General features: G+C 41.6%; 1 protein-coding gene across 1 annotated transcript in view; it reads right to left on the reverse strand.

The window, feature by feature from the left end:
- ADAM10 (ADAM metallopeptidase domain 10) overlaps positions 1-9,083 on the reverse strand; it is a 157,358-nt gene extending 148,275 nt beyond the window's left edge. Inside the window, exon 1 of the mRNA XM_054450003.2 lies at positions 8,664-9,083. Coding sequence (XP_054305978.1) covers positions 8,664-8,718 — 55 coding nt within the window. The 5' untranslated portion in view covers positions 8,719-9,083. The remainder of the gene's footprint in view (positions 1-8,663) is intronic.
- Positions 9,084-10,919: the final 1,836 nt, after the last annotated feature.

The raw sequence follows: 10,919 nt of genomic DNA on the forward strand, positions 1-10,919 counted from the left end.
AGGCCAGCCTGGCCAACATGGTGAAACCCCGTCTCTACTAAAAATACAAAAATGAGAAGGGCCTGGTGGCATGCGCCTGTAGTCCCAGCTACTCGGAGGCTGAGGCACAAAAATCGCTTAAACCCAGGAGGTGGGGGCTGCAGTGAGCCAAGATCACACCACTGCATTCCAGCCTGGGCATCAGAGCGAGACTCTGTCTCTAGGAAAGAAAAAAAAAAAAAAAAAAAGAACAGCAATATCTATAAAATAGAAAAAATATGGTATAAACAGAAATGACATCATTTCATTTTTTACTACTTATAAATATCTCAGTGTCTGCTTTGCATACTTATACGTTTTAACTACACATTATGTTTTTCTTGTATTTATTTTATTTTATTTATTTTATTTTATTTTATTTTATTTTTATTTTTTTTTGGCACAGAAACAGGGTCTTGCTATGTTAACCAGGCTGGTCTCAGACTCCTGGCCTCAACTGATCCTCCGAGCTTAGCTTCCCAAAGTGCTGGGATCACAGACATGAGCCACCACACCCAGCCATTAACTATACATTAGTTTTTTAAAGGTATACAGAATTACACAAATACTATAATATAAATTCATAATAGGCATTTTAAAAGACTACATGACTAATATTAAAAAGTGAGAAAATTGTGTTGAAGGAGGAATTATGGATTTTCTTTAATTCTATTTTCTAATGTTTGGTAACGATGTTCTAATATTCCAACTACTAAAAATAGATTTTATCCATCTGTATTTTGCAACTAATAGATTCCAAATGAAAGCAGGTCTGGAAACGACATAATTTTAATAATATTTATATAGTACTTTAAAGTCTTTAGCAGTTGTACAAATTATCCCACTTAATTCCTAGGAAAAGGGGTAGTAAATTAATACCCCATCAATTCATAGAAAATTCTATGTGTTCTTTTGAAAGCTAAATTCAAAGTTCAAATGTATGCACAGGTGTGTCCTGCCATCATCAATACAAGCAAAAACAGATGGAAAGCAAATTCTGCTCCACAAATCACATATGCAAATTTGCCTAAAATGCAAAGATCATTTGAAAGCTAAATTCAAAGTTCAAATGTATGTATATGTGTCCTGTCACCATCAATACAAGCAAAAACAGATGGAAAGCAAATTCTGCTCCATAAATCATATATGTACATTTGCCTAAAATGCAAAGATCGCATTATTTTCCCCTATTTGTCTCGGAAACAGAAGTTCATAGTTCACATGAAATCAAGAGTGTCAATCATATTTTTGAACTGAATAGCCTAATTCCAACTTAAGTAAGAAAAAAAGGGCTAGTATATCTTTAAACTAATCTCTATCTCCACTCCAAATTCACTAAACTACAATCCAACTACCTAAAGCACTGCTTCCCAAATAACTAGCCAGAGATTAAAGATCTGTGCAAAGTTTTATCCAGTTCCCAAGTATTAGCATGCAAATAAAATAAAATCCCAGACGCTGACACCCATCCCAAACTATAAGCTTCTATCCAGACTCAAAATCTTAAGACATTTTCAACTTCAAAGACTGAGGTCTTCAAAGTTTTATAAAACCATACTCGCTCCAATGAAACAGCCTAATAATTTAAATTCAACAGAGTGAGCCCTCTATAAGTTTTGTTACTTTCACATTAAACATTTGCCCAGTTTTATTAGTTTTTCTTCCATGTCATTTCTTGTTCTATCCTTACTTATTTCTACAATCATTCTAATCCAAGACTCAATCACCCAATTTGTCAATCATAACCTAACTCCTCAACAGGGACTCCAACCAACATTCCAGAATATTCTATCTCATAGTTATCATGGTCTAGAATAATCAGAGTCCTGATTATCATGGCCCAGTTAGCAATTCTCCTTATTTCCTGACACAGACTATCGATTCCAGGCAAGTAAACCTACAAGCATCTTATATGCCATTCTCTTCTACCTCAGAAAGCCTTCCCCAATTGCTGATGTCCCTCATGCTTAACAAATCCTCATTTCAGGTGCAACTACAATATATAATTGGAAGTATATTTTTATATTTTGGCATTTCGTTTACTCCAACAAACTCAGTATTTTTTACTTTTCTTCTCACTCAATACTGTGGCTTCATGACTCTTAACAGTCATAGACACATAATAAATCCTGGTGACTAAACAACAATGTTCTCACTGTATACATCTCACATTGTTTACTTGCAGTAGTACAAGTGGACTGCACGTATGTTAACCAACTTACTATGATTCATATTTTTCAACCTTATGATGGGTTTACTGTGACATAACCCCATCATTAAGTGGAGTAGAGCTCCTTAAAACTTACAATGGGGTTACAGTTTCTACTGCACATGTATCACTTTCTCACGATCATAAAGTCGAAAAATCATATGTTGAACCATCATCTCTGTTGCCAACATTACATACATTTTCGACTTACGATATTTTCAACTTATGATGAGTCAAGGAGCATCTGTAGTAGCTTCAAAATGAACTCACTCAGCATCAAAGGGAGACTACATTCCCTGAGAAATATTCTCAGCACCGCTATTTCCTGCAAACTAGCTGGGTCAGGCTATCCTAATACTAACGCAAAATCTTCACATTGCTGGACAGCAACGTTACCGCCTTACAGGAATCCAAGTGGTAGGGTTATTATAGTTTTTCCACTTATCCTTAACATTGCTTCCTTTTTCCTAATATAAAAATCAACAGCTAGACTAGTTAGAATTACCACTGCTAGATTTTTGTTCAGAACAAGCAAACTTTTTAGGGTTGCTTGGAAGATCATTAACGATCATTAATTAAATCAATTACTCCTTTAGAAAAAACAACACAGCCTGGGCAACATAGTGAGACCTCATCTCTACAAAAAAATCAAAAAATTAACCAGGCATGGTGGCGCGTGCCTGTGGTCCCAGCTATGGAGAGGCTGAGGTTGGAGAACTGCTTGAGCTGCAGAGGTCAAGGCTGCAGTGAGCTGACATCACACCACTGTACTTCAGCCTGGGCAACAGAATGTCACATAGAGCTTCCTGTGTAAAAATCAAATGAAATGCAAATCATTCCTACAATTTGGAATGCCTGCCCCTGTGATTTTGGGCTTCGGTGGGGGGGGGGGGGGGTTCAGATTTGAAATCACTATGTGTTTTTCTGTCTGCAGCCTTTCCTATCCACAATTTATCTCATATAGGCCTCTCACTGAAACTTTGTGTTGGCAGCAGTGGCCAATGACTACCCTTGCCCTCAACCTTCTCCACACAAACTACATTTCTGGTACTCCACATAGACCATATTTTAAGCTAGACCCTTCCAAAACGATGCCCCAACTTTAGCAAATTTTTTTCTAACCATTATAATGTAATACAATTAAAGACAGACAAGAAATTTAACTTTATACAAATGTAAAAATCACCAAAATGGTAACACAGTTACTGTAACACAGCTACTTACTAGAAACCAGCACAATACCATGAGCCTCTGTCATCTACCTTTCACCGACTTTCCTTTAAATAAAATACTTTTTTTTTTTTTTGAGACGGAGTTTCACTCTTGTCGCCCAGGCTAGAGTGCAGTGGCGCGATCTCGGCTCACTGCAACCTCCACCTCCCGGGTTCAAGCGATTCTCCTGCCTCAGCTTCCTGAGTAGCTGGGATTACAGGCGCCCACCACCATGCCCAACTAATTTTTTGTATTTTTAGTAGAGAGGGGGTTTCGCCATGTTGGGCAGGCTTGTCTCGAACTCCTGACCTTTCAGGTGACCCGCCTGCCTCGGCCTCCCAAAGTGCTGGGATTACAGGAGTGAGCCACTGTGTCTGGCCAACACTTTTTCTTAATTCACAATTTCTATTCCTGTAGAGAATATTACAGTTGGACATTTTAGAGTATGTTTAATACCAATAATCTAGTATATTAGTATAAAACCAGAGTACTCATGATTTAGCTCTAGGACATGATCTATCTGCAACCGATTATGAGTATACATTTTATTTGTTGTACCTTCCTGGTTATTCATCAGTTTTTTCTCTCCATTCTTCCCTGCCTAACTGTAACTAGCAAAACACATTAGTACCACATCATTCCAACTGTTTAGAAAGTTAGGATCCAGGCAACCTCAATGCTAAACTCTACAAAGCCAAGCTATACATATTGAAATGTGAGGGGTAGGGGTGGGGGGGCAGAGAGAAAGAAAAAACTACCTAAAGCCCATGTACTTCATTCCATAGAAGATTTAGAATTTATTTATTTCATTTCACATGCAAGCATGTTTCTTAAGTATAATTATTTAGTTTTCCTACACAAAACATACTAGAAACAACTAATTGGAAGGTGACATCTTCAAGGTTTACAAGAAAGCAAAGAAACCTAACCAAAAAGTTGGAAATATTGCTACAACTAGATCCAAGAATAAAATTCACAATCATCTAGAATAAATTTAGAATAATAATAAACTACCAGGCCATTTCAGTCATTTCTGGAAAAATTAAAAAAAGAAACTACAATAGAATCCAGAATAACAACTGTTCTCCATATTAAACTTCAGTCATTTAAGATTAAATTCAGTCCATTTTAAGGAGATAGTAAATGTGTCTACAGTAAATTTTCTACATTTTAGAAAAACTTCCATCAAAAACACCCAAAACTGGCCAGACACGGTGGCTTACACCTGTAATCCCAGCACTTCGGGAGGCCAGGGTTAAAGAATTGCTTAAAGCCAAGAGTTCAAGACCAGCTTGGGCAACCTAGTGAGACCTCATCTCTAATCAAGACCAACAACAACAACAAAAAACACAAAAAATTTACAATTGTATTCCCGGCAGGGCGCAGTGGCTCATGCCTGTAATCCCAGCACTTTCGGAGGCCAAGGCGGGCAGATCACCTGAAGTCACAAGTTCGAGACCAGTCTGGCCAACGTGGTGAAACCCCGCCTCTAGTAAAAATACAAAAATTAGCCGGGCGTGGTGGTGCGCACCTGTAGTCCTAGCTACTCTGGAGGCTGAGGCAGAAGAATCGCTTGAACCTGGAAGGCGGAGGTTGTAGTGAGCCAAGATCGTGCCACTGCACTCCAGCCTGGGCGACAGAGCGAGATTCCATCTCAAAAAAATAAAATGTATTCCCAGAGTTTGTTATATGCACATCATCTCATATCTGAACCAGTGATCTGCCAACAATGTTAGGAAAATGTAGCTAATTGCTGAAGTTATTGTTCCTCCATTTCATTGCCTTAATTTCAAAAGCAGAGTTTATGTTTGTATCCTATTCTTAAATTGCTTTTTATTAATATGACCCTCAACTAATTTTTTCTGTGGTTCTCATCCCAGTAGAAAAAGAAATGGTTTCTTACTTACTCATTTAGATGAACAAATGTGGAGACTGTAACAATCATTCTATATTAAAGACCTTCAAACTGTTACTATTATAAAAACGGGTTTTTTAAAAAAAATCTAATAACCTAATGCTGAATAAAAAGTATTGTGTATGCAATGTTCTTTTTAAACAAATTTTTAAGACTATAGAAAAAACATTGCAAAAAAATATTAAAAGTTGGATAAGAGGTCACAGTCAAACATTTTTTAAAAGTTTGTGCCATCTATACAAGATAAAGCTAAGGCAGAGATGGGAACAACATATCCACACTACCCAGGCAGGTAACAAAAATGAGCAAAAAAGGCCAGGTGTATCATCAGGAATGATGGGGACTGCAGTAACCAGTAAGCACATACCCAGTTTAAAGAGGGCGGCTACTGCCCTACTGCTCAGCTCTGGACAATAGGAATATAGCCCACTAGTATCTGGATTTCCAAGTCTTCCCCGAAAATCCAGAAATCCATGAATTTCACTGAGAAACATCCCAATTTTTCAATGTTAATCATTAGCTCAAACTTAAACACACTGTGAATAAAACATATCTCTAAGGTAGTTCAGTCCAGAGGCCACCTTTGAGCTAATGTATGAAAGCCGCTTTCAAAAAAGGCACGGGGGGCAATGGATAAAAAGCTTATTAGGGTTTAAGGTCAAACCAGCTTGAGTTTGAATGTCTAATTCACCACTAAGTGGTGGATGATGCTAGAAAAATTATATTTCCAAGTCTGTTTCTTCAACTGCATATCACCCCTCTCTCATAACTGCTGAAAAGTGAAACTCCTAACACAGTATTAGATACATAAAAGGCATCATGGAAATGTTCCATTCACCCCAAGCCCTACAACCCTTTAAGGTCCTTAGAAAAATTTTAAAGAGGTCAGATAATACACATCCTTGAAGATCTTAAACAAGTTACTAAAAGCGCATCAGAGAAGTGCCTGCCATGCCTGCTGGGAGAGGCTGTATACATACACACAGAAAATACCGTTAATATAGGCAATGGTATCCTCCTACAACTACAACATAGGATGGGGCTGTGCTGGAAATGGACACCATTAGGAAAGTTTATGTTTTATGATTCTAAACACTTTAATTCTTCCTTCCAGCTTCCCATCCCAGTAATATACAAAGCAAGAAAAATTTCACACACAACAGTGACTGACAAACTGGGGAGGTGGAGGCAACAAAAAGGATTTATTAACTACCTGAAAATGATTTATACTTTAAGTTAAATTTCCACCACAACTTCCAATCTACACAAATTTCTCCTTTCTCTCATATGCTAAAACAAATACACTCAATTTGAATGTGCTGAAGTCTACAAATCATCATACAAAGATCTTACAAGTGACCAAAAATAGCTCAGATTAGTAGATAAAAATACCCCATAGTTACAATAGAATTACAAGTATCTCCAAGTACCCAAAAGCTAGAATCTTGATACTAATTTTAAAATAAAACTAATAAAACTTATGTTTTTTGAAAAAGTTCTGCTTAACAGAAACACCAAAAATTAGCCTTTTAACCAATGCTTAATGCAATAAAGGACCCTGGAAATCTGAGTTTAGAAAATTTTTGTATAAGAGTTTTAACCCACAAACATGTTATCCAATTGTTTTTTCTTCAAATATAAGACTACCTCAGTTTCTTACTGTTTTCATTATTTTTAAAAGAACATTTAGTATACTACTACTCAGTAAAGTGCCTCACGTGTTTGTCTTACTTTTTATTACCTTATAGAGAACAGTGTCTTAACTCCTGAATTTAATCACAAAAAGTGAAAAGAGATAGGAAAACGATTTGTTGAAAGCCACGTTTAGAACAGAAATAACAAATGTCAGATGAAAAAGGCTCCTCTAACAGAGGGTCTCCCGCACATAATCCTTTTTAAAACTAAACATCTATTATCAGCTCTTAATCTATAATGTGTATCTTGCTTGATGAATTGGATTGAAAAAAATAAAATAAAACGTGTAACAAAAAAATGAACACTACAAACTATAACAGAAGTCTGCCGACGCAGTACCACCCAAGGACTCGGTAGAATACAGGACAGAAATACACTTGGCCCTGCAGTCATAAGTCAAAATGGCAAAGAATAAAACAGAAACAATACATTACATGAAATAGTCAGATATTCTCTAAATTATCAAAGGCTACAGACACTCATCCAAAGCATTCCTCAAATTTTTTCAATCGTTGCTTTTAGGCACACCTTGAGGTTTTTAAGTTTACTCTGGGGCAAGTCAAAAAGCTTACCTAAAATAAAGCACTTTACGCAAGAATAAAATGATGCAGCTGGTCCTAGGATACACCGGAAATAAAAATCGTTGTCTTCAAAACCCGAAACAAGAAATGACATGCTCTTAGCAAATTTAACTTTCGTTTGCAGGGGGGAGGGGGCACTGTTTTGACAATCCACTAAGTACACTGCACATCTACTCCACCTGAAAGTTTAACGAAACTCTTCAAGTTGGGTCACCCAGGGACCGAACTTCTACTCTAAGAGACCCAATCCAGCCTACAAATGAAAGAACATCCCCATATGGTTTACCCTTCTCCCGACCAAACCCTTTCCCCTGGGCAACAGAATGTTTTCAATGAACACCAACACACCCTCCTGTGATCTCTCTCCAAACACAGGACACAGGAAGAACCGAGGCCACTAGTCTCAGATAAGCGGGTGATGACTGCTGCCACTCCACGGGCGGCCCCTCTGCAGAATGGGGTCGGTCAGGACCGGCGCGCCGGGTAAAGAACAATACACGAGCCCAGCCGCAAACAACACAACTTCCCACGAGTCTGCGCGGCGGGTCTCGGCGGCGGAGAGGACTTCGGAATCCGCCACCGGGCAAGGGCTGGGGGAGGAATGGTGAGCAGGATGAGCGCTGAACGAGGACGGCGAGACCGCCAGCCCCGCTGCGGCTGCCTGCACCGGCGCCCGCCGAGCAGACTGGAGGGATGCAGCCACCAGCCTGGGTTCCACCGCTCTCGCCAGGCGACGCGGATACCCCGACTTCGCTTCTCTGGGAGGCGACCCCCGCCTCCAGGGGCCGCCAGGGCGGTGGGGGGCGGGGAAGGCCTCGCCGGAGGCTTGGGAGCCTCCTCGGCCCGCCACCGAAGGGAAAGCGGTCGGGGCGCGGGGGACAATAGAGAGCGGGGAGCGCGGCCCGCCAGAGTGGCGCCGCTGGCCGGCTGAGCTGACTGACGCGCACGCCGCGAGGCGCGACTGGGCTCCGCTCGGCCCGGCCGCCGCTCCGCCGTGGTCGCGGCGCCCCCGGCGCTCGCAGTCGTGCCTCACCTCCCATCCCCGCCGCCCAGGAGAGGAGCAGAATTAACACTCTCAGCAACACCATCTTCCGCTGCCGCCGCCTCCTCACGGGTTAACAGCAGCACATCGATCCGGAGGGAGAAGCTGAAGGGGCTTGGTCCGGAGCCTCCACGGGAAGCCGGGACCTCCCCTGGCAGGATAAACGGCGAAGCACCTCCCTCTCTCTCCACTTCAGGGGCCGGCAACGCTCCTAGCTCCTCCAAAACAGGGACCTCCCTCCCCCTCGTTCGTTTCCTTCCTCCCTTCCCCGCTTTCCTTCCCTTGCTGGTTCCCTCTTCTCTCCCCCCCTCCCTCGAAACTCAGACCTCCGCCTCCTTCCTCACCACGTGACGCGCGGGCACCCAACTGGCACGCGGAGCCGCACCCCTACCTCCCGCCCCTACCCGTCCCCCAGGCGCTTCAGGGGCGCGCGCATGCGCGCGGGGGACGGTTCCCGTGCTGCTAGGCCCGCCGCCGCTTCCTGTCCGCCGGCGGAGAGCTGGGATTGGGCTTGGGAGGCGGGGTTTGTCCTGGTCCCGCCCCAGGGCGGGAGCGCTCCTACGCGGAGATAGTGCTCCGCTACGTGTTAGAGCTGCTGAGGACCTTCCCTTGAGCTAAAAGGGACCGTGGAAGATGTAAGCGGGGCTGCTTTCCACTTCTTAATGTCACAAGTAACAGAGGTTTTGTTTCTTCTTTTTCTGCCTCTCCTGGTACACCACAGCTACCAAGTAAACAAAAAGTCCCAACAAGCAGTAATTATAGCGGCAGCTGCCCCAGTGATGGGAACATAAATGCAAAGACCTTCAAGCAGCAGGAAGAAAACACACCATGTCCGAGATGTAATTTTCCGAGCTCTTTACAAATTTATGTCACAGACTAAGGCTTTAGCCTTTGCAAAAGCATGCAGCCTGAACCAGACGGTCTTGAATCTCCAGTCCAGAAAATGTCCTCTTTTCTCTCTCTCTCTGTCACATCTCTGAAGCGAATCCACGCACACGCACATCTTCTCCCCAACTTCTTAAAGCTTGTGTTTCTTTTCTCGTAACTCATTTTGATTCTTTAAACATGGATGTCATGAACTAGAACTTTTAATGGCCATTTAATTAGATATTCTTCATCTATTTGGTATCGTGCTTGAGTAGGCTGAATTAGGGAGGGTGTGTGTGTGTGTGTGTGTGTGTGTGTAAATTGTTTTGTTTTGCTTTCTAAAGACAAGGTCTCCGCTGTCTCGCCAGGCTGAAGTGCAGTGGTGTGATCATAGCTCACTGTAACCTTCAACTCAAGCGATCCTCCCGCCTCGGCCTCCCACAAGTGCTGGGATTACAGGGGTGAGCCACTGCGCTCGGCCTTAATGTTATTGATACTATAATAAACTGGAATTCCTATACTGTTACCTGTATATTTTATACCATTTATTACCATTAACATAAGTCAAGAGTATTTCTTTTTTTGAGACGGAGTTTCGCTCTTGTTGCCCAGGCTGGGGTGCAATGGTGTGATCTCGACTCACCGCAACCTCTGCCTCCGAGGTTCAAGCGATTCTCCTGCCTCAGCCTCCCAAGTTGCTGAGATTACAGGTATGCGCCACCACGCCCAGCAAATTTTTTGTATTTTTAATAGAGACGGGGGTCTCACCATGTTGGTTAGGCTGGTCTCGAACTCCCAACCTCAGGTGATCCGCCCACCAGCCTCCCAAAGTGCTGGGGATTACAGGTGGGAGCCTGTAATCAAGCCCGGCCGTAAGAGTCTTCTTTAATTCTGTTTGAGAAATGAATGATTCTAGTTTTGCTGCAACATTAATAAGCTCAAAAACGGACATTTCAAAACCATCATAATTGTATCCGTTTATAATGAGATACATGGAATCATCAAAGGATGGCAGAATCTCACAAATGGTTTTTTTTTTCCTTCATTAAAATATTCAGTCTTAGGAAATAGTTACCTGCAGACATTACATCGCATATCACCTGTGCTTTTTACTAATCTCTTGTGGTAGTGCTGTCAACAAATGATATTTTTATTTTCTAGCTCTTAAACCACCTTATAGCATGTTTTCTGTTGCACAGTATTTTTATAATGAATTCCAGTGATTAGAGGCAAATGGCACTTTCCGTTAAAATTCAACTGGAAAAAACTCCAAAACCATATTTTGCATTACTAAGAAGATTACTGAAAATTACATTTATAAAGACTGTATTTTTTTTTTATTTTAAAAATGTATTTATTTTGGCCAGGCACGGTGGCTCA

The sequence above is a fragment of the Pongo pygmaeus genome, chromosome 16, assembly GCF_028885625.2.
Source record: "Pongo pygmaeus isolate AG05252 chromosome 16, NHGRI_mPonPyg2-v2.0_pri, whole genome shotgun sequence".
In the NCBI taxonomy this organism is placed as follows: Eukaryota; Metazoa; Chordata; class Mammalia; order Primates; family Hominidae; genus Pongo; species Pongo pygmaeus.